General features: G+C 40.8%; 1 protein-coding gene across 1 annotated transcript in view; it reads left to right on the top strand.

The window, feature by feature from the left end:
- Positions 1–23,598, top strand: part of racgap1 (Rac GTPase activating protein 1) — a 28,802-nt gene that overhangs the window by 444 nt on the left and 4,760 nt on the right. The window contains exons 2-15 of the mRNA XM_067976669.1: positions 2,427–2,515; positions 3,552–3,754; positions 7,818–7,957; positions 9,787–9,862; positions 11,672–11,725; positions 12,530–12,595; positions 15,821–15,938; positions 17,553–17,689; positions 18,195–18,359; positions 18,759–18,854; positions 19,571–19,769; positions 20,950–21,055; positions 22,230–22,362; positions 22,844–22,970. Of these exons, the coding sequence (XP_067832770.1) occupies positions 2,431–2,515; positions 3,552–3,754; positions 7,818–7,957; positions 9,787–9,862; positions 11,672–11,725; positions 12,530–12,595; positions 15,821–15,938; positions 17,553–17,689; positions 18,195–18,359; positions 18,759–18,854; positions 19,571–19,769; positions 20,950–21,055; positions 22,230–22,362; positions 22,844–22,970 (1,705 nt within the window). The 5' untranslated portion in view covers positions 2,427–2,430. The remainder of the gene's footprint in view (positions 1–2,426; positions 2,516–3,551; positions 3,755–7,817; positions 7,958–9,786; positions 9,863–11,671; positions 11,726–12,529; positions 12,596–15,820; positions 15,939–17,552; positions 17,690–18,194; positions 18,360–18,758; positions 18,855–19,570; positions 19,770–20,949; positions 21,056–22,229; positions 22,363–22,843; positions 22,971–23,598) is intronic.

Below are 23,598 nucleotides of genomic sequence, written 5' to 3'. Positions count from 1 at the left end.
TTCTGGTATATCTGCAGACGAGCTATAATTAATAAATGCTAATGATCAATAAATAATAAATGCTGATTATCAAATAAATGCTGAGTATCAATAATTAATAAATGCTGATTATCAATAAATGCTGAGTATCAACAATTAATAAATGCTGATTATTAATAAATGCTGAGTATCAACAATTAATAAATGCTGAGTATCAACAATTAATAAATGCTGAGTATCAACAATTAATAAATGCTGAGTATCAACAATTAATAAATGCTGAGTATCAACAATTAATAAATGCTGAGTATCAACAATTAATAAATGCTGAGTATCAATAATTAATAAATGCTGAGTATCAATAATTAATAAATGCTGATTATTAATAAATGCTGAGTATCAACAATTAATAAATGCTGATTATTAATAAATGCTGAGTATCAACAATTAATAAATGCTGATTATTAATAAATGCTGAGTATCAACAATTAATAAATGCTGATTATTAATAAATGCTGATTATCAATAATTAATAAATGCTGAGTATCAAATGCTGAGTATCAATAATTAATAAATGCTGAGTATCAAATGCTGAGTATCAATAATTAATAAATGCTGAGTATCAAATGCTGAGTATCAATAATTAATAAATGCTGAGTATCAAATGCTGAGTATCAATAATTAATAAATGCTGAGTATCAAATGCTGAGTATCAATAATTAATAAATGCTGAGTATCAAATGCTGAGTATCAATAATTAATAAATGCTGAGTATCAAATGCTGAGTATCAATAATTAATAAATGCTGAGTATCAAATGCTGAGTATCAATAATTAATAAATGCTGATTATTAATAAATGCTGATTATTAATAAATGCTGAGTATCAATAATTAAATGCTGATTATTAATAAATGCTGAGTATCAATAATTAAATGCTGATTATTAATAAATGCTGAGTATCAATAATTAATAAATGCTGAGAATCAAAAATGCTGATGATCAATAATTAATAAACGGTGTGAATGGAAAGGTGCTTCGCAGCATTCGTGACCATTGATGTGGGCATGACCCTCTCTGCTTTGATCTGTCGGCATAATCCATGAAGTAACAGGTTGCTACCTGGTACTGATGATGTGTTTTACATGACAGTAATATAGCTGTTAACATTTTATATTGGTAGAAACAGGTGGCAAAGGGGTTGTTGGGTGCTAGGATTTCCGTCCCCACTCAACAAAAAGATTATAACCGAACTTTAATGGGGTAGGATTTTCAGTCCACAGCACTGACTCCTTCTGCAATGCTGAGGCAGAACATTCCTGATCTTACACTAGCTCCATTGTGCACTTGTGAGCCCTAGTTAGAAAAACCAACAGGAGAATGGACGTGGTTAGATAGGAGTTTAATGATGCTTGTGCTTGTTGCATGCTTAAGCCAGTTTTTTTTTATCTTCTGTATGAAATGGGATTGGCACCAGATCCCCTCTTTGTGCTTTGAAGCAAACAAAATTTCACATCGATTAACAGTACAGCTTGGAGCAGTCCACTTGCCATTCAGTGCTGTTCGCACATTTGATTTTCAAATTGATAACATGACTGCTTCATCCAATTTGTGAGGAGTGAATAGGCAATTCTTTTTAAACGAAACACTCTCTCGTACAAGTATTATCATTAAAAAGCACAGAGGGGTTTCTTTTAGAAATCAGGGAACCACTGTGCATTGTTTTTAATGTTGCTAGAAAGCTGGAAGCATATCATCTGGGATGCTTAAGTTTGTTTTGAATGTTTCAATTATCTTTGCAGTTTATACTTTAAACCATTATCATTTGTGATTGGACATGCTCAGTTTGAAAAAAATAAGTTTGTGACCATTGCATCAAAATCAGTCCTTAATATCGACTAGTGAAATCATGTCATGCTCAAAATTTCCACTTATTAAATGTGACTTGCTGTTTATTGGCAATGTTTTTGCTTTGTATTACTGTGTTTAGTAAGGCTAATACTCCAGGTGTTCCTCTTGTCCTGCCTGTATGAAATGTAACAAGGCTGAACTGGGATTTCTGGAACTGCTTGGACTGTAAAAGTGAACAGCTGTTATCACTAGCTTTGGGCTGATGGCCATTTTATGATTTTTGAGTGAACATTTGGAGATTTCTTTCTGCAACCGGACTTGTCGAATGTCTTGAGATTTCTAGACGACTGTTGATCCCCTGCAGATGGGCGAGAAGGGTTGAAGATAGACCTTTATCTAAACCACTGTCAGGTTTTGAATAAAGCCCATTGAAAATATTGTCTTTTTGAAGGAATTTGACTCTGCTTTGCTTTTCTCTCCATGCAATTCTAATATGTACAAGGGAGTATTTCACCAGGTTTAAAACTGAGGGAAGTGAGAGCTATGTCAGAGTTACAGTTCTGTTGCTTTATAATGAGCCTGTTTTAATCTTTTACAGGAAAATGGAATCTGCAATGGTGACTCTTCGGAGCATGTTCGAGCAGTTGCTCAGGCAAATGGAAGTACTGAATGAAGGAATTGAGCCTCGTAAGCATATTTAGTTTTGTCAATATTAGGATACAGTCGTGATCAGTGAGATTACACACCTTGTTTACTTTGGAATACTGGGAATGTTTGTGGGTATATTTGTGTAAAGCCAAGGGGAGAGTGTTCAAACCTGGCTCAGCTATGCATCATGAAGCCTTGTGAATCAATATGAATAGTTATAATACAAAAGAAATTCATTACTTTTGAAATGTAAAGATTTCAATTGTTAAAAATTGATCACATATCCCTTGAATATAGAAGGTGATCTAATTGAGGTATTTAAGATGATTGAAGGATTTGAGAGGGTAGATAGAGAGAAACTATTTCCTCTGGTGGGGGAGTCTGGAACAAGGGGGCGTAACCTTAAAATTAGAGCTAGGCCGTTCAGGGGTGATGTCAGGAAACACTTCTTCACACAAAGGGGAGTGGAAATCTGGAACTCTCTTCCCCCAAAAAGCTGTTGAGGTTGGGGTCAATTGAAAATTTCAAACTGAGGTTGATGGATTTTTGTTAGGCAAGGGTATTAAGGGTTACAGAACCAAGGTGGGTAGATGGAGTTAAGATACAGATCAGCCATGATCTAATTGAATGGTGGAACAGGCTTGAGGGGCTGAATGGCCTACTCCTGTTCCCTTGAGTATTTTATGTCCATGCACTTTATCTTTACTTGTCATACCAGAAGACTGTGTCAGTAACTTGCATTAATTTCCATATATTTATCAAATATAAATTATTTTCTCAAGGCTTGCTTGTTCAACTTTCTCTTGCATTGTAATTCAGTACAGTTAGTATACATACAATTTTCACACTATTACTTGCCAGTCTTTTCAAGAACACTTGAGATTTTCATTCATTAAAACTGACGCGCTTCTCCCCCTCCCCAATGTGCGCTCACTCTGCCAACTGCTCCTACCCGATCTGCTCAAGTAAGCAAGACTCTTATTAATGGATAGTATGGAGGAAGAATGAACAGCTTTGAATTGGTAAGAGCTTTTTCTTTATAAAAGCAATTATATCAGTCGCTATTTTCTTGCAGAATTTATTCAGTTAGCTAGAAACTTTGAAGAGTGCAGAAGAAAATGGCAAAAGACTGAGCTGGAACTGTCCCGTGCTACAGAGTGCCTAACAAAAGCTGAGACAGAGCGGAGCGCCCTCGATGTCAAATTGAAGCACGCTCGTAACCAAGTTGACGTAGAAATGAAACGTCGGCAAAAGGCAGAAACGGAGTGTGAACGACTGGTATGTCTGGATGATTTTAAAATTGCATTCTAAACCGCTAATTCTGAAAACAAACTGGTTTCCTCATTTCTATGTATGGGACTGACTATTAGATTAAGTAACCACCCAGTACTAAAGGAACTTTGCACTTAGCATTAAACTGATGTTGCAGTTTGGGCTTTTTACCCAGCTCTTGCCATAGCGTGGCAACTGTTTTCAGAAGCAGATTGATCTTTTATGGACCAACACCTGCATCTTTTATTCACTGGGTGTGGGCTAACGTGCCCAAGTTTAAGCAGTTCACCCCCAATCGTGCTAAACCACTGACCAGAGAATACATGGAGTGCCCACCACATTCTCCCGTTACCTCTGAAGTTGCAAATAATATGTCACAAGATCAATATGTGCAGACTAAAACTACTTGGCCAGATTTATTTTCAGGTGAAGTAATACACGGAAGCAAAGACGCAGCAATATACTAATACTAATAGTGCAATACGGAAGAACAGTAGAACGTGAATGAATCCACAAGGGGTTAATATCCATTTTCAGTAAGCCACGTTCTTCAGCCTATTGGCATCTGACCAGTTCTTTGGTTACACAACCAAATCTTTTTCATAAACCTTTTGAGGTGATATTTTTGCGCATGGACAATGCAGGTTCCAATTCACCTACGGGCTGTGGTTTTATGCCATGGGGCTGCGTTTGTGTTAAAACCAATTCTTTTGAAGTAAACCAGCAAATGGAGATTTTTTTATATATACATACACCTGACTCTGGTGTTAATCGCTGGCATTTGTGGTTTTCTTTGCATATTTCCCCTTGACTAGGTTTCACACCTTTTTATAATTTGTTCACTTGACTTGGTTGGTAGCACTCCCATCTGAGTCGAAAGATTGTGGGTTTAAGTCCCACTGTAAGGCTAGTACTGCAGTGCAGTACTGAGTGCTACATTGTCAAAGGTGGTGTCTTTCGGATAAAACGTTAGAGATCCATCTGCCTGCTCAGCTTCCATGGTATTATTCAAAGAGGAGCAGAGGAATTCTTGTGTCCAGACTCAATTCTATCTTCAATCAACACTTTTAAAAAAAAAAACACAGGCTAACTGGTCGAATGCATTTGCTGTTAATGGGATTTTGCTGTGCGCAAATTGGCTGCTGCATTTAACTAAAGAACAAGTGGTTGCACTTCAAAAGTAATGCGTTGGGTGTGAACCATTTTGAGATGTTCTGAAGATGTGATGAGGTGTTTAAATAAAAGAAAGTTATTTCTTTCTAATTTTCCTAATGGCTTAGTAATTGGAGAGACAAGGGTCATATGCATCTGTCTATTGCGCTATACGTATTGTCGCCTCAACTTGTCTCCCACCTGCTCTCAAACAGCGATGGTGATGTAGGTAAAACTGTAATAAAGGTGGTCAATCTGAAGGTAAATGACATCACATGACTGGTACTAGAGTACAGTTGAACCTCCGTTATGTAATCCTGAAGTAACTGTACAAAACAAAAAGCAAAATACTGCAGATGCTGGACATCTGAAATAGGAACAGAAATTCTGGAAACATTCAGCAGGTCAACAACTACTTGCATTTATATAGCACCTTTAACATAGTAAAATGTCCCAAGGTGCTTTTCAGGAATGTTATTTGTGCAAAGAGGAAGATGAAGTTGACGTTTCACTTCTAGGGTTTTGACACAGGGTCATAGATCTGAAGGATTAACCCTACCTTCTTCTCACCACAAATGCTTCTGCTAAGTGTTTCCAGCATTTTCTGTCACTATGTATAACACTGAAAAGATCAAAAGCTATTCAAAATAATTTTACATTGGTAAAATGTCCTTTCGATGCAATATATGTTTAAACTTGTCAATGGGGGAAGAAAGCAATGAAATAAAGTGCTATTAAAGCTCGAGTTTAAAAGCATGATTCTTGTAACACAAAATCGTGTCTATTACACTGAAGTATCGAACGAAAGGTGTACTGCATTATTGCAAGGTTACTGCTGATACTTTCACAATCAGTTGCAGCAGCAAGGGGCCAGTACATATGCAGATGCAACTTTATTAACCCCAGGTTAATAAAGCATTTTCCCAACTTCACAAAGCATTTTCTGATCTAAGGCCTTTATTGTGTTCTGTGTATGTAACACTTCAGCCCGAATTTCAAGATTCCACGACTGGGCCATGCTACATTTTGCGACACAAGATTCCCTCTCTTTCCCTCCTGCCAAATCTGACATGGCTACAGATAAAGGAAAAGCTTGCCCTGAGATGTTGACCTGCAGAACACCTGGTTACAGATCATACAATCCAATGAGACTTAAAAGGGCTGCAGCCTGCCAAAAAAGGCGGAAGCTGTGGAGGTGACAGATAAATTGCCGAATTGTTCGCAATGGAATAGGGAGACGTGGGCAGCGCTGCTACTTTTGACAAAGGGTTGGAAATCCTGCTACAGGAGGTGCATCAAAGGAGAGTGGCACGATTTAGGGCTGAAGGCCATCGTCCAATGAAAGGTCAAGTGCTAATTCCGTGGAGGGAGGTCATTTGGCTTCCTCATACCTGGCTGCAAATGAGGAAGACTGATGTCTGGAGGAAGACTGTCAATTTTATTAAATTTCAAGCACAGGACAAACTTAAGTTGGGAACTCCTGCACCCTTTGGGAGGTACAAATTGAAGTACTGTGCAGAACCATTGCCCTTTTGCAAATTGCTCATTAATTGGACCTCTGTTGCATGCAGCACCTTTTTTGTTTTAAAAAAAAAATCAGATGTCCAGGATGAGGTGTTCCTCTGCTGTTGAGGGCTTTCTTTGGGGACAGCAACTGTGGTTGCAGAGGGTAGACCCGTTATAACCTCCATCCATCTGGTGTCTCTTTAGATAAAGCTGGTACTGTGGAATGCTGTGATTGAGAGCAAACACTTTCACCAAGGCCATGGGATTGATCTGAAGAGCTGTGCTGCCCACATGCACTCGAGGGTGCCCTGCCACCTGGTGAAAGCTGTATCCTGTCCAGCTGATGCCTCCTTGTCACAGAAACCATAATAAAAGTGTTGCCCTTTGCAAACATTGCGCTCGTCACTTACCTGATGCACATGTGTATTAGGGGCTGCCTGCTGTGGCAGATATCTCTAAGCAATCCTCAGCTCTTTGGTGTGATGTCATCACCAGCAGTAACCAAAAATCATGAGAAAGCATTGGGAAGGGGAACATACTAGAAAGTCACAAATGGAGGATCACTGGGCAAAACTAAGTAATGCATGATGTGAAATGTAGCAGAGGGAGCACTGAAGCACAAACCTCCCCACTACAACTTGCCTTTGAGAAGCTTGCATGAGCAGGGGAGCACTTCAGCTTTTATGGGCATAGTTTGCACTATGGGCAGATCCTTAAAGGAAAAAAATGTAAAATTCATGTCCAGAAAGCTTCATATAGTACTAGCTCTGCCTGATTTTTCACTGTCCAAATCACTGTTTGTAAAATTGGATGCCCTGAATCTCGTGGGAGGTTTGGTACCTGATTTCATGATCTGCCGCCTGCGAGGCCCCGTTTGTGACTGAGCCGTGAAAAATTGGGGCTTTAATGTTCTCTTGTTGAACCAAAATAATTGTATTACAGTTCATGTACAGATTAATAAAATACGGATACATGGAACCTTAGTAGCTTCATGCACACCTTGTTTCCCATTTAGTCTCCCAAAATCACACCATTCCACTGCTAAGATGGTGTTGTAGAATATTTGCCAGTACCGTGTGTATGACATGAGGCCTGACTGCTGCCTTACCTTGTAATGGGGCTCCTCATACAGTTTGGTCACGTTTTCTCCTCCTTGATGGCATTGACTCATGCTCAGAGTACAGCTCTAGGAGCAAACTGCTACCTCACCTCTGTGGTCATTCTTCGTGTGAGCCTAGTTGGTGAGCATTGGCAGGCAGTTTGACTGTGGGGCATCACAGCCAAGCCCAATGCTATTCTCACCTGCTGTCTACTTTGCGGAGGGAACACTGGAGTATGACCACATTAAGATTTGATTTAACTTGAGCCAGAGGTTCTCTTCCATTGTAGTAATTGCTTTCTTTCATTTAAGGAACGTCAGATTCAGCTTATCCGAGAGCTCCTCATAGCAGAAGGCTCGACCAGCATTCAATTAAATGAAGAACAGAAGTCTGCTCTTGCTTTCCTCAACCCCAAATGCTCAAATTCTAATGGATATGCATCCAACAGACGGTAGTACTTTTCAGTCACCAACAATTGTTTGTGCTGTTGGCTTTAGGGTAAAGCTTAATAATTGGGGGGAAAAAAATGACAGTTTAGCCTTTGTATCCTATTCAAGCAGAAAAGGTCACAATTGAAATTTCATTCAATACTAATCGACACTTGAAGAGGAAGGCAAGTGAAAGGGCAGTACTTTTTTATGCAAAGTACTTTTTATATAAAATAATTATACTTAACAAAAACTTTTAATTTAAAAAAACGCCAATTTTCCTGCCGCAATGGAGACCCTCCAGTAGACTTTCCCTCTTTGCTAGGCCGCTCTAATAACTGCAGTTACATAGAGCGTCCCCATACACCCCACTGCAAACAGCTAGAGGCAGATCCTCAAACCAGCCCAGAGGCTGCTTTGGAGCTGCCCAACCCTGAGAAACCACGGGCCAGGCAGTGAAAGGAAATTTCCTAGCCTGTAGTGTGGTTTTGATGTCGAGCCTCCAGAGCAGCTCTCAGCCCAGTTTGAAGTTCTACCTCCTCCAGCTGTTTATAATAGAACAGCTCCAGGGTGTACTGGGATCCTCCCTGTAACTGATATCACTGCAGTGGGCCCTGTAGGGAGTGAAACTTTATTCCAGGGTCTTAATATTAGCAAAGAAAGGCCAAGAATTCCTTTGGTAAATGTATCATTTTCTTTTACAAAGGAGTACTTTGTGCAAAAAATTATTTTCTCCCCCCACCCTGTCCCAATTTTCCTTTCTCTTTAATCAACACAACATTACAGTCCTTCATGGACAACCATTAGAGTCCAGTGTTTATCAAAATGCTCTTAATTAATAATAGGTTTAAAGTTAAGTTGAATGCCATCTCAAAGTACATTAGTGGGTTTCCTAGGAAATCATACTTTTAAAAACACTTGCACCAAAAGCTTTAGTGTACAATTAAGTATTTGTACAAACCATGTTTCTCGCTCATGAATTGTTCCACATAGAACTACCATTCTGATAAGGCATTTGCAATCAAGAATTGTATGAAAATCTGGATCAGTAAATGAAGTGAATCAGTGCTCCAGACAGTTTTGAACAGTTAAAGATTTCAAGTGTCAGTTTGGCTCACTGGTTGTACTCTCAGCTGAGTAAGTTCATGGGTTCAAGTCCCACTCTGAGAATATAATCTAGGTGACACTTTCAGTACAGTGCTAATGGAGTGCTGCATTGTCTGAGGTGCTGTCTTTAAACTGAGGCCCTGTGCTTGTTCAGGCGGACGTTATTGATCCCACAGCACTGTTTGGCAGGGAGGCCTGGCCAAAATTTATTCCCTCAATCCGCATCACCAAAACAGATTAACTGGTTATTCATCTCATTTGCTGTTTGGGACCTGGCTGTGCGCAAATTGGCTGCTGCGTTTGCCTGCAAAGCACCGGTGACTGCATTTCAAAAGTAAGCTTTAAGACGTCCTGCGGACGTGAAATGCGCTATGTTCTTGTTCTCTACGTGTTACTTGGCACCGTCTTGGTCAAGCTTTAAGGTGCCACACCCTCTTGCAATCAATTTATCCAGTTCTAAAGATTCTTTGCTCTAGGTGACAGTGCAAATAAATTAAATGGATCTTCTGTAGGGGGCAGTGGAGTATGACGTTTATTTCCATCATTGAGTGAGACCCAGTAGTTTTGTTGCTGTTTTTAAAAATGTTTTTATTTGGGGGAAGTTGTTACTTGTTAATAACTGGAGGAGGACATGTGGTAGTCAGGTATCTTGCAAGTATAGAGATTTGGGACAGGGAAAAGTAGTAAGTAAAATGAGTGCTCTTGAAGGCTTGATGGTTATTAAATATTTTTACTTTTTTTTTAGATTATCTACAATAGATGAGTCTGGATCTTTTGTTTCTCACTCCGACATTAGCTACGACAAGACCGATGACTCGATGGTAATCTTTTTGTTTGCATAATTAATTTTGCAAGTTTGCTTTGTTTAAAAATAAAGCTGGGACAGTGTTAATGGGATTTGATTGAAGGATATTAGGAACTCCTAGTGAATCTGAGGTGGTACAGTCTCTCATGTTAGTTCAGTTCTGGTTTGCATGAAAAAAATTTACTAGAATGATTCCAGGGATGAGGGACTTCAATTACGTGGATAGACTGGAGAAGCTGGGGTTGTTCTCAGAGCAGAGAAGATTGAGAGGAGATTTGATAGAAGTGTTCAAAATCATGAAGGGTGTGGACAGAGTAGATAGAGAAACTGTTCCCATTGGCAGAAGGGTCAAGAACCAGAGGACATAGATTTAAGGTGATTGGCAAAAGAACCAAAGGCAACATGAGGAAAAACTTTTTTTTACACAGCGAGTGGTTGTGATCTGGAATGCACTACCTGAGGGGGTGGTGGAGGCAGATTCAATTGTGGCTTTCAAAAGGGAATTGGGTAAGTACTTGAAGAGAAAAAATTTGCAGGGCTACGGGGAAAAGGTGGGGGAGTGGGACTAGTTGGATTACTCTTATAGAGAGCCCGCATGGACTTGACGGGCCAAATGGTCTCCTTCCGTGCTGTAACCATTCAGATTCTATGAAATTGTGAATTATTCAATTGATCCAATTAACTAATGTAAATAAAATGAGAATTGTCTGGTAATTGAAATGAACTGACTTTGAATTAAGAGTAGAGTGTACAGGCTCCTGTGCAGGCTAGGTTAATGTTGCTGCTAAAATTGTTCCGGGGGAGGGGGGAGACAACCTGTCCAAGCACTGACCCAGAAAGGGTCGGTATTCATTGTTTTGGTGACGATTGCTTTCAAAATTTTAGGTAACTTTTTAATTTCTGTATGGGAGACCTTTTTAGATACACTGTTGTAACCTGTTCCTCCGGCACAGTGAACTGGGTGAAGGGCAGCATGAATGCTAAGCTGTTCTGTTTTGCAATTTCCAGTGTGAAATGCTTTTTTTGCATTGTGGGTAAATTTTTACACAAATAAACTTATGAATTTTAGTCTTTCAGTTTGTAGGTATTTTTCCCCACTCAAATTCAGGGTTTACATAGCTTAAATTAAATTTGATTGTTTCATGTGTTTAAATTCAAAGCAGCAAAGTGAGCAGCTGAGGAATTGGTTGACGAGGGGTATCATTCGTACCAGTAAAGGATGCTCTTTAAGCAGCCAGTGCTGTGACCAGATTTTCTTCTGCGTGTTATATAAATGTAGTTGTGTTAATGCTGCTCGTGAGCTAACTCATTATCGTGATCTTGTGTCAGAGCTCCAATGTGCACTGCTACAGACGGGTAGAATATAGAATTTGTCTCCAATTCCCCGCTGTGGTTTATTCTCCTACGTGGGCAGATGGTGAGCAGATGCTTGGCACTTCCTACGGGGAGAGGAGGAAAATCAGAACAGTCCATCTTAGCTTTCCTGAAGCACCTCCTAATGGCTAATAGAGCAAGGTATGTCGCATGTGGAGATTGCAATGAAGGGACGAGGAGACAAATGCCTTAAATAACGAGGTCCAAATGCCCTTAGAGTTCAGAGTGTACCATTTCAACTTGATGTTACATGGACACGGTGGTTCGATGCATGAATGACTGGCTGGTTCACCTGAAACTTTACTAATGCAGAAAACCTTGCATTTGTGTCTAAATTGAAAAGCGTTATCAGGGAATCTTTTGGAAAGATGTTTAGGATTGAACTTTTTCTTTTGTTGTAGCTTTTTGACTGTTGCTGAGAGATTAAACCATTGTCTTTTTCTTGATGCAGGACTGGGATTCCTCCATTGTGAGGACTGTCAAGTTAAAGAAAAGAGAAAAAAGAGTAGGTTTCATACTTTCTTGCACAAGTTATTTATGGCTCAGTTCTGAGCACATTAGTGCAGTCGGCAGGAATGGTCCTAGTTCATAAGACAATGGATACTACCACACGGCCGAGGGTATGAAGTCAATGTAATTCAACTTGGATGTACATATTTGCATGGTACTTGTTAAAAGAATGATAAACAAAGTAAACAAGCCCCTCTGTGTATTCCTTCTGTGTTTATGGGGTAATTGCTTCCTTCATATAAGCTAAAGAATTCCCCTGCTGATCTTGCAACTGTTTTGTTGCAACACATTTCCATGGAAATTAGTATTGTAATCATGCCAGTCGAAAATCATTTGTATAAACTGATAGCTTGTTAAACTCCTTTATTGGGGTCGAGCTGGATCATGTTACCTGTCACTGTGATGAAGTTGAAGAGTGGGCTTGATGAGATGAATGGCCCTTTTCATTCCATGTTCTCAAGTTTTTATAAGAAAATTTGTTTTCCGTTGTTCTTGATGTAAAAATCTGCTTTTTTAGACTGGATTCACTTTTCAGTAAGGAGTTTCTGGTACACAGTAAATGGAGTCTGTTTATACCTGGATTAAAGAACATGGATAATATAATCTGCCATCTCCCTGATTACAAATTCACTAATGGCTGTAGAACATGGTACCATTTTACCTAACCTGAAAGCACTTCAATTTATAATGCTAATACAAAACAGTGTTAGTGTACTAGATTCCTTACTGATTGATTTAGTATTGGCTGTGCAATCAATTTTGTCCAGGTGTGTAAATAGTTTTGCATGTTTGTTTCCAGCGTTCTTCCAGAGTCCTTATTGATGTCCAGCCAGCACCAGCTAAACGGTCACGATCAATTGAAAAGGTGGGCATTAGTGACTAATGTAATATTGAACAGTTGGCTGTATCAATTTTGTAGTAGTTAAGCAACTTTTCTTTGATTAAATGCAACTATTCTTTGATTAAATGTAAAATGTACAACAAAGGCTATGGGCACCGACAACATGCCGGCTGTAGTGCAGGAGAATTGTGCTCCCGAACTAGCCGCGCCTCTAGCCAATCTGTTCCAGTACAGCGACAACACTGGCATCTACCCGACAATGTGGAAAATTGCCCAGATATGTCCTATCCACAAAAAGCAGGACAAATCCAATCCAGCCAATTACCGCCCCATCAATCATCAGCAAAGTGATGGAAGGTGTCGTCGACAGTGCTATCAAGCGGCACGTACTCACCAATAACATGCTCACCGATGCTCAGTTTGGGTTCCGCCAGGACCGCTCAGCTCCAGACCTCATTACAGCCTTGGTCCAAACATGGACAAAAGAGCTGAATTCCAGAGGTGAGGTGAGAGTGATGGCCTTGACATCAAGGCAGCATTCGACTGAGTGTGGCACCAAGGAGCCCTAGTAGAATTGAAGTCAATGGGAATCAGGGGGAAAACTCTCCAGTGGCTGGAGTCATACCCAGCACAAAGGAAGATGGTAGTGGTTGTTGGAGGCCAATCATCACAGCCCCAGGACATTGCTGCAGGAGTTCCTCAGGGCAGTGCCCTAGGCCCAACCACCTTCAGCTGCTTCATCAATGACCTTCCCTCCATCATAAGGTCAGAAATGGGGATGTTCGCTGATGATTGCATAGTGTTCAGTTCCATTCGCAACCCCTCAGATAATGAAGCAGTCCGTGCCCGCGTGCAGCAAGACCTGGACAACATTCAGGCTTGAGCTGGTAAGTGGCAAGTAACATTCGTGCCCGACAAGTGCCAGGCAATGACCATCTCCAACAAGAATCTGACCACCTCCCCTTGACATTCAACGGCATTACCATTGCCGAATCCCCCACCATCAACATCCTGGGGGTCACCATTGACCAGAAACTTAACTGGACAGACCCCATAAATACAGTGGCTACAAAAGCAGGTCAGAGGCTGGGTATTCTGTGGCGAGTGACTCACCTCCTGACTCCCCAAAGCCTTTCCACCATCTACAAGGCACAAGTCAGGAGTGTGATGGAATACTCTCCACTTGCCTGGATGAGTGCAGCTCGAACAACACAAGAAGCTCGACACCATCCAGGACAAAGCAGCCCGCTTGATTGGCACCCCATCCACCACTAAACATTCACTCCCTTCACCACCGGCACACCGTGGCTGCAGGGTGTACCATCCACAGGATGCACTGCAGCAATTCGTCAAGGCTTCTTCGACAACACCTCCCAAACCTGTGACCTCTACCACCTAGAAGGACAAGGGCAGCAGGCACATGGGATCAACACCACCTGCACGTTCCCCTCCAAGTCACACACCATCCCGACTTGGAAATATATTGCCGTTCCTTCAATCGTCGCTGGGTCAAAATCCTGGAACTCCCTACCTAACAGCACCGTGGGAGAACCTTCACCACACGGATTGCAGTGGTTCAAGAAGGCGGCTCACCACCACCTTCTCTAGGACAATTAGGGATGGGCAACAAATAGCTGTCCTTGCCAGTGTCGCCCATATCCCATGAATGAATTTTTTTTTAAAATGGAACTCAAAAAGGACAGCTATTGTGGGGAGTGTCTGTTTCTGATACAAATACCTGTTTCCTTCAATGCTGGCCAGTTCCAAAAGCAATGTGAGAAGTATGATAAAGGAATAATATCAGTATATTTGTGTATGAGAGTAGTACAATTTAGACATCATTTGAAGTATCTATTCTGGAATGGGGATCAGCTACCTGAGCTGCATGCGACTGAATTGCTTTGCTGCCATGTAACTCTTTTCCCCCTCCTTCCCCCATGTGCATGTGTTTGCAAAAATAAACTGTTCATTGTCCCAGGTACAGTCAGGTGACAGGCTCTGGGGTTCTAGTACAGGGGTTCAGTTATGTTCCGACAAGGTCCAATTACCTCAGTCATCGATGTTACTAATATGGGACCTGCTCTAAACATTCGCTAGACCATAACTGAAGGGTAGTGTTATTTCAACTGCTGTGTTGGTTTAATGCTATATATACATTCATTTCCGTCCATTGCCGAAAAAAAATTCAATTTCTTTACAAAAAAGAAATCACTGTTAACTTTTGTACTAGACCAATTTAAATGTTGCTATAACTGACTCCAAGGGATTATATTGGTAAGACAGGATTAGTTGGTTATACTTACTGTCGCTAGTCTTACTGAGTAAATCAGGTGTTTGACAATGACGACGAGCTTTTTCTTCCTGCTACAGGAGCTCTTTCATTTCTGACTAGTCAATGGTTGCTCACTTTCACTTAGGTGATTGGCCATCAGAAATGAAAGAGGTCCATGGGCAGGACAAAAGTTGATTGACCCCCACCTCGGAATCCTGTGCAGTCCACAAAAAGGTTCTGGGATCCAGAAACAACTGCAGCCTGCCATTTGAAATCTCCCACTTTAGTGCTTTAACTCCAAGTGTCACCAACAAGTGAAAGGCCAGTGTCTAACCCACTGCACCACCCAGCTCCTATTACAATGAGTTCACTTGTCTGGGCATTGTATTGCTTTGTGGACTGCAAACAAATACACTCGTTGGCAATCTTCCAGTTTTCACAGTTTAAAGATGCATCAGAGTGACTTGATTAGATTTATAATGCAATTACATCACCGTCTTGCTTTTAAATGTCTAAAGAAACTGGCCTTCAGGGTTGGGTTTTAGCCAATCAGACTACATTTTGAAAGACCCAAGTTCCATTTCATGAGCTGCAACAGCTCCCTTGGTGAGCAATGCCTTCATGTAGCTGCAGTGGAAGATTCTTGTTCTCTCAAATCTCAACTTTTTCTGGTTCCAACTAAAGATCAATCCTAATTAGCGGAGGAGTTAAACCTTGTTGACTCCCCGACAAGAGCTATTTTGTTGGTTCTCTACCAGTTCAATGAAGCTTAAGAAGTTAAACCAAGGAATCAAGTTCTTAAAGCTTTACAGGTTGAGGTTTTACAGAAGAAATGTGTGCATTGCGTTTTCCTAATAAGGGGTTGGGGGGGGGGGGGGTGGTGGTGGCAGAGGAGTGCAGGAGAAGAGGAAAGATAATGTTCTGTGAGTATGGGAATATTGTCAAGACGTTGCTGATTGTCTTGGTTACCTTTTCAGGGAAATGACTCCATAGTGGCTAAAACCACTCTGACATTGCCTAATAATGGCGGGCCAATCGAGGCAGTTTCTACAATCGAGGCTGTGCCCTACTGGACAAGAAGCAGGCGGCGAACGGGTGAGCTCCATTGACAAAAAGCTGAGGTCTTGCCTCCTGTGGTTAGTCTTGGAAATCGGTACACAAGATGGAAATTGGCAGCAAGGTTGTTGGTTGTGAGGGTTTGGCTTCAGTTTTGCAAAATATTTCAGAAATTATTTGTTGCAGGTATTTTGAGAATCTAGTATTGCTGTTGGTACTGGGCTGAAGGATTACTATATAATACTGACCCATTTGGATTCTCCCCAACACCCCTGTCCCATTTCCCCCCACCTCTTTCTTGAAGGCATTGACTCCGTACTGGGCTATGGTTCCATGGATGCCATTCTCTGGCTTTTTTTTTAAGGGTGAACCTGGATATTGAGGGGCAGCAGGCTGAACAAGAAGGCATCGCAGTCAACCCTGCCCCATCCTGTCCTGACATCTACATGTGCTCTTCCAATCCGGAGGGGTCACTGTATATATCTGGAATGGGAATTCTGCACGGCTTTCTATCCTTCAGTTTGTTGTGGAGGGGGGGAGGGGGACTGAGGCCATTTGCAGCCACTGCCATTGTCCTGAAGTCAGCTAACTTGGCACAGGCCAATATTGAACTTGGGTGCTTTCCTGGTCTACCTGGCTCAGCTACATGCCATCTTGACCAGCTGAGCTGTTTGGGGGGTGGGGGACCCGGACACTCATTTTTAAACATGAGACTGAAAGCTTGATTTTAAAATTTACAGGTAATTTTAAATGGGCTTCAGCAAACCTGGTTAGAAATATGCTCCTTAATGGAAAGATTGCAGCACAAATTCATCAAATTAATCCTAATCAGAAAACACTTGCTTTCTGTTTAACTTGGGGTGGGAGAGGAGCCAGTTTGGAAGATGGGAGTGCACCTGCCACGTTGGATCTACTTACTTTACTGCTCATTTGCCCAGACTCGCCTCATTTCCATCGTTCCATTCTGCTGTTGGATTCACAGGCATCCAGCTTGGAAACAAATGGGCTTGACTCTCTTCTATAATGATTGCAATAGCGTATAGGATAGTTCTCAGTGTAGTTGTCATGGAAATGCAGAATACTTTGCTTGAGCATAGGTCAATATTCCCTCTGCTTAGTTGTATCAGTATGGGTTTATACATAAATTTGGTAATTGTACCTTTTTCTCTTGCTTGCCCTGTTATCTCCTCTTACCACACATCCTGTGGCGAGGAAAGGCTGGAGACCTGCCAGGCTAGTGATGATCCTGCTGTGCAGCCACTATACAGCAACTGGGACACAGATTTGTTCTCACTTAGTCTCTCTCTCTCTCTCTTACTCACAAATTGGGAATTTGCCAGACTGTCTTTTGATAATAAAGTAGGGTTAATTAATAGTGAAGGCAAAACTGTTAGCTCAGAATTTTTGACAAATTTTGCTTCTGATCAAATGTCTTTGTGTTTTACTTGGTTTTATTGAGTTTAATAATCGCTGAAAATTGAATTACTGGGTGGCCTATTTGATCACCAGTAAATATAGACAATTGTCTACATTTGAATCTTGACCAAATATAGTTGACTGACTATGTTTTGAGTGTATTTGAACTGTACTCCCTGTCCAGCAGCAATTTAAATTGTCTATGACTTTACATCATTTCCAATTTCTTTTCTTCAGCAAATCTAAAAGGACAGGATCTTGATGCCATTTCGGACACTCCCTCTAGCACGCCATCAGCAGCCAGTAGATCTGATCAGTGTAGTACACCTCAGAGTAATGGAGGGATGAGGACTCACGAGTTTGTCTCTAAAACGGTATTTCTGATTTTTACTCTGTTCAATTTAATTTCTACATTGCTGCAATCTTTGGTAGTAGTGTTTCACCTTTTCTGTACAGAAGCTTTTGGCTGCAATTTTTGTTTGTCTCAATGTTTCCTGGGATTTGTCTGGGGTACTTAATGTCTTGAAGTTATTTAATTTTTTTAGTTGAGAACAAGGCTTCTATTCATGTTCTCCTGGGCCCTGTACGCAGGCAGAGGGCAGCCCGTGGGCTTAGGCCTCATATGCAAACCGAGCATGGCCCAAAGCTTTGGGGCCCAATATAAAATAATGGGTGGCCCGTCATCCCAGGCTTTCACCCGCATTTCTCTGAATAGACTGCTTGGAGGTGTGTAAGATAAGATTGGGTTGATTCTCCCTCATTGTATTACCTGTAGCAAGCGCAAGTGTGTGGCACTGTGACCTCAAACCTAGTTCCCATCACCCTGTGATAGTACTGCAATGCTCCAGGTACTAATCTATTTGTCTTTTTTGTTTGTAGGTTATAAAACCTGAGTCATGCATACCTTGTGGCAAAAGGATCAAATTTGGGAAGTTGGCCTTGAAGTGCCGAGACTGCAGAATTGTGTCTCACCCTGAATGCAGGGATCGCTGTCCACTCCCCTGTATCCCAACCTTGTCAGGAACACCTGTAAAAATTGGAGAGGTAAGATTTACGGAGACAGTCTGGAAATCTGTGGAATAGACTTCAGGCAGCAGAAATGGTCAGTGAAGCATTTTGAAATGAGAGTACAACAGGAACTAATGTTGAGTAGAAATTCTTAGTCCAGGTTAGTGTCAACAAACCCATACTCAAACACAAAGATGAGCAGCTATTTGCAGTGTAAACAAATGCAGGGTAGAGGTACAAAATTGTCCTTTTTTTTAATGTTGCATTTATATTTTCTTTGTGATAAATGGTTTCCATAGTTTATCAAATCATCTATTTGGGTGTAAACAGTTACTTTGTGAATGAAATGTCCAAGTAAGCAGTCTTATTAGGTAGTTCTGAATGTATATGGAAGTTCTTTTGGAATACTGTTCACTTTATTTGTGTTGCTTCCAGGGAGTGTTGGCAGACTTCACATCTCATACATCACCTATGATCCCATCCATTGTGGTGCATTGTATCAATGAAATTGAGCAAAGAGGCTTATCTGAGGTAGGACTGATTTTCTGAAAGATGAAACCTTTCATTATTAATTCTCTGACTATAGTCTTGGTTTGAATTTATAAAACTGGAGTGTCTCTAAACATTTCTGTGTTTAGGTGTTCAATTTTCAAGCAGTTTATCATTCTCATTTTCTTTTCCTCACACTAGTATATACTGAAGGGTTTTTAATAACACATTACAAGATTGTAGAATTCAAGATTTGTGTGGGTAAAGCATTGACTTCTGCTTGTAATTCCTGTCAACCAGGGTGGCAACAGCCCAGATTATTTTTGTGGTGCCTCTTTGGCTCTCTTGCCCGTAGCAATAATAGGAGCTTGCACTGTGCACACTCTGACCATTTCCAACCTAAAGTGGCAGTCCAGGTCTTTTTGACCCCGATTTGCATATCGTAATACGTCTACCGCCTGAACTGGGCAGACGCATTGGGTGTCCAGCAGTAGGCCCCTTTCAAAATGGCACCAGCCGCATCATTGGGGTTAACAGGGCGGTATGGCTGCCGACTCCATTTTGAGGCCATTGCCACTTCGTTAATGTCAGGCGAAACAAATTCAAATTGACTCTATTGAGTGTTAACTGAACCATTTGTAAGAAAAATACATAGTTTGAAAAGTAGTTTAAAGATTGACAGAAATATTTTCAATTTGAGTTTGTAAAATATAGATTAGGTTTAGTTGTATAGTACAAGTAACTGATGTCTCCTTTAGACTGGTCTGTACCGTATCTCTGGGTGTGACCGCACCGTGAAAGAGCTGAAGGAGAAGTTCCTGAGAGGGAAGAACATACCACTGCTCAGTAAAGTGGACGACATTCATGCAATCTGTGGTCTTCTGAAAGACTTTCTAAGAAATTTGAAAGAGCCCATTGTGACCTTCAAACTGTATTCAACGTTTGTAAATGCAGCAGGTTTGTAAGTTTTGGTTCTAATGATGAGCATTGAGAATAGAAAAGCCAGTTAGTTAAATAATTGCACGTGCAGATATGCCTCAGTATGGGCAATCCAGCTGCTATGTGTGTTTTTGAGGATGTATTTGATTCCAGTTGGTGCTGCCTTAGTTACTGTCATTCCTGTTTTAGCGGTTCAAAGCTCGAGATTTAAAACATCTTATTGATTCTTTAAAATATTTAGTGTTATATAAACTTTGAATTTACAGATTAGTTAATTTGAACACATGAAACTTCTGTTCCAGGAAGTTCCCAGGTTTCAAGCCCAATCAATGTTGTCAGATCTCACCACAATGACTTACGGTCACTGCAATTAGCCTCAGCACCTTTGTGTTAGCGAGGGGACAATCAGGCAGGTTCCTGCTCCTGAACACTGCCCTGTCACCCCTGATTGGAAGCACCTGTATATGGATATCAGCCAAAACAGTATTATGATTGGGAATGGCTGTGATGCCTCCTGTGGTTAGACAGCTTGCTGATATTTGTTGTAAAGGTGTGCATATGAAGAGCAGCCTTTTGGTGCAGCAGCTCCCACCTGTGAAATCACATCCCAGTGATCACCATCAGGAGCGGAGGGGAAAGTCTGGTGAGAAAATGAATGCAAAACTTGTGGTTCCACTTTTTTTTAAAAAAGCAAATTGGGCAACTATTTAGTTGGTTTAACTGGTACAATTGTAACACCGTTTCATAATTTAACATTAGATATAGGAACACCTTGGAAAGCAGTAAATCCACTTAGAGCATCAGATGTCCTAAACGGAAAGTAGCAGCAAGTGTTTGCTTTTTACTCCTTCTTGGAGTCATTTGTTTTCAAATCTGTTTTTGTGGCAAGTTTGCTGATAACATTAAGGAAATGAGTGGAGTGCAAATTATTGGACATGCCTAAAACTGATGTGAGACTATTACCTTTAGGTTTAAAAAAAAGTGTGACTGGTACTGTAGTACATCATTGTTTCAGTATATTGAAGGGAGATGAATTCTGCAATATATATTGAAGCTGGATTTATTTTTTCTTGGGAATGGGAAATGTAAATATAATTCATTTCACCAGTTAAACTGAGGTTCAGCCTTACTAACTGATCTTCACCTAAGGGTATAATTGTTGCACTGGTTGTTTCATCTGTTATATTTCATTCTATAGAAATTCCTGATGATGATAACAGCATTGCAGCAATGTACCAAACTATCAGTGAGCTGCCACAGCCCAACAGAGACACTTTGGCATTTCTGATGAATCACCTACAGAGGTATGTTTGGGCTTGGGATCTGTTGCAGTTCAGAGTATTGACTACATCAGGAGTGTCCAATTTTATGCAGCATTTGTCGCAACCAGTGAGTGGGTTGCATATGAATAACACTTATAGGTCAGAATCTTGATTTAAAATGTCTAATTCTCATTTTTATTTTTCCTTCTCTTTTTCTATCCCTTTTTTTAAACCCATCTCGCTAACCGTGGGTAGGGAGCGAATGCAGCATTGAGACTTTGGTGCATTGGAGGCAACAGTGTCAGTAGCCACTGCACTGGGGAATTGGTGAGCAGGGATGGTGCCCTATGCTTGGGAGGGGGTGTAGCTTGAGAGGCTTCTGGTTTCTTCCTTTCGTGGACTTGGGGGTGAAGTGGTGGCATACCCAGCCTCAGGAGTCCTTTTGTGGGCCTTATTAAGAGTTGTTTTGGATTTCTCCAAGAAAGACTGGCTAAGCCCTGACTGCAACCCTCTCCTGCTTCCAATGCAGAGCTGCATTGTTTGCAGCGTACTATTAATAAAAAACAGTCATGTTCAGAAATAGCTGATCAGCCAGTGGGAATGAAATGGACAGGTAGAACTGCTGGTGGTGTCCTATTGGAAGTGGGGAGTAGTGCCTCTAGGAGTGAGAGGTGGGTGTCAGCCAGCGCGCTTCTACTGTTCGCTAGCTGCATTATTTATCTGTTTTGTTATTCTCCGGGAGCTCGGCTGTTTCTGTTAGCAGGTGGGTTTTTTATTTTAGGAGCTTCTCCTAGGATTGTTTGATGTTCGGCAGTTAAAGTTGCTTGTTGTCCTAATTGCATAGCTTTAAAATGCTTTATGATAACCTGGATTTTTTTTTTAGCAATTTACAAGTTCTAGTGGTTCAGAAATGTTTTGTTTCATTTGAATATTCAAACAATTTGTTCTGTGTAACAATATCTGGGGCATCATTTATTGTTCATTTTAAATTGAAACCATTTAAAAGGGTTTACAGCTGATTCTCAGCATTTCATTGCATTGTAGGTGTTTATGTGGCCTGTGCACCTGTTAACTGACTATATGGTTCTGGACTGTTATACTGCTGAAAAGTCCTGGTTAACATTTCCTTGTTTCACTGGTTTTGTTGTGCAAGTAAACCAAAAAGTTGGCTACGTTTGATAGAGATCCAAACCCTAATTTTTCCTCCCTTTCTTAGAGTGGCTAGGAGCCCAAATTGCAAAATGGATATCAGTAACCTTGCCAAGGTCTTTGGCCCTACAGTTGTGGGTTATTCCACACCTGATCCAGACCCCATGTCAATGCTGCAGGAAACCAAACGACAACCAAAGGTATGTAACCAAGTTGTTGCAGAGCTTCTCTTGATCAAAACTTCTGGTAGCCATAATTTGAAATTCTCCAACGTGTACACTGAAAGCTTTCGGACAGCTACACTGTTACTGGTACAGTACGCACAAAGATGAAAAAGTGGAACTTGGGTAGTTCTCCCTGAAGGCACAAGACTGTAAGAGGGTTTCTGGTGTTCCCTGTTGGAAATCCATCTTATTTTGGCACTTTGTGCATCATGCTGCAAGCAACAGTCATGATAGCAGATCTCTTATCGTAAACATTTTTTTTGCCTTGAGCTAACAGTGAATCACACACAAACAAAAACCCGTGCCCTAGGATTTACTGATGTAAACACGTTGTTTTGCAGTCTCGCTAGTTCTCCATAGCTGTACGGGAAGTTTTCAGGTAAAATGGTAGCAAGCAGTCTTTGTCGTCCATCTGTTTTTGAATTGAACGCATCTAAAGCTTCTCCTTTTCTGGTAGGTGGTTGAACGTTTCCTATCTTTGCCAGTGGAATACTGGAGCCAGTTTACGATGGTGGAACAGGAGAATGTGCATCCTAATCATATCATTGAAAATTCTAACGCTTACAGCACTCCTGAAGTAAAAGGTAATACTTATGGTTATCAAAATTGATAAAATGGCATTCTGACTTGTTTTAAGCTTGATGGCTTGAAATAACTTATGGGATGGATTTTTCATGAGGAGCAAAAAAAAACCTTAGATGGTGTAGCAGTGTTATTCCAGCTAGGCTCAATTGTCAGGAGGTCGAGTTGAAGCCCCACTGCACGACTTGAGCACTTAATCTAGGCTGACGTTTTAGTGTAGTACTGAGTCCATTATGTCGTTGGAGATGCCATCTTTCAGATGAGACATTAAACCAAGCCCCGTCAGTGTTCAGCTGGATGTAAATGATCCTGTGGCACTATATTCAAAGAAGATCAGGGAGTTGGTTCTCTTGGTGACCTGGCAAATATTCTTCCCTCAACCAACACCACCAATCATCTCTGTGTTATTTGTGGGATCTAGCTATGTGCAAAATGGCTGCTCTGTTTACCAACATCAGTGACTGCACTTCAAAGTAATTCATGTAAAGTTTGAGAAAAGTGACATGGTGCTATATAAATGTAATTTTTTTTCTTTTGAGTAGCAGCTGGTAGTGTTGGGACCTTTTTTAAAATAAATTTTTACCTCTTTCCACCAATTAAATAACCATTGGTGAATTTCTTCTGGAATTT

Source organism: Heptranchias perlo, chromosome X, assembly GCF_035084215.1.
Source record: "Heptranchias perlo isolate sHepPer1 chromosome X, sHepPer1.hap1, whole genome shotgun sequence".
Lineage (NCBI taxonomy): Eukaryota > Metazoa > Chordata > Chondrichthyes > Hexanchiformes > Hexanchidae > Heptranchias > Heptranchias perlo.
Note: the sequence above shows the minus strand (reverse complement) of the source record. Positions and strands in the feature narration are given on the sequence as shown.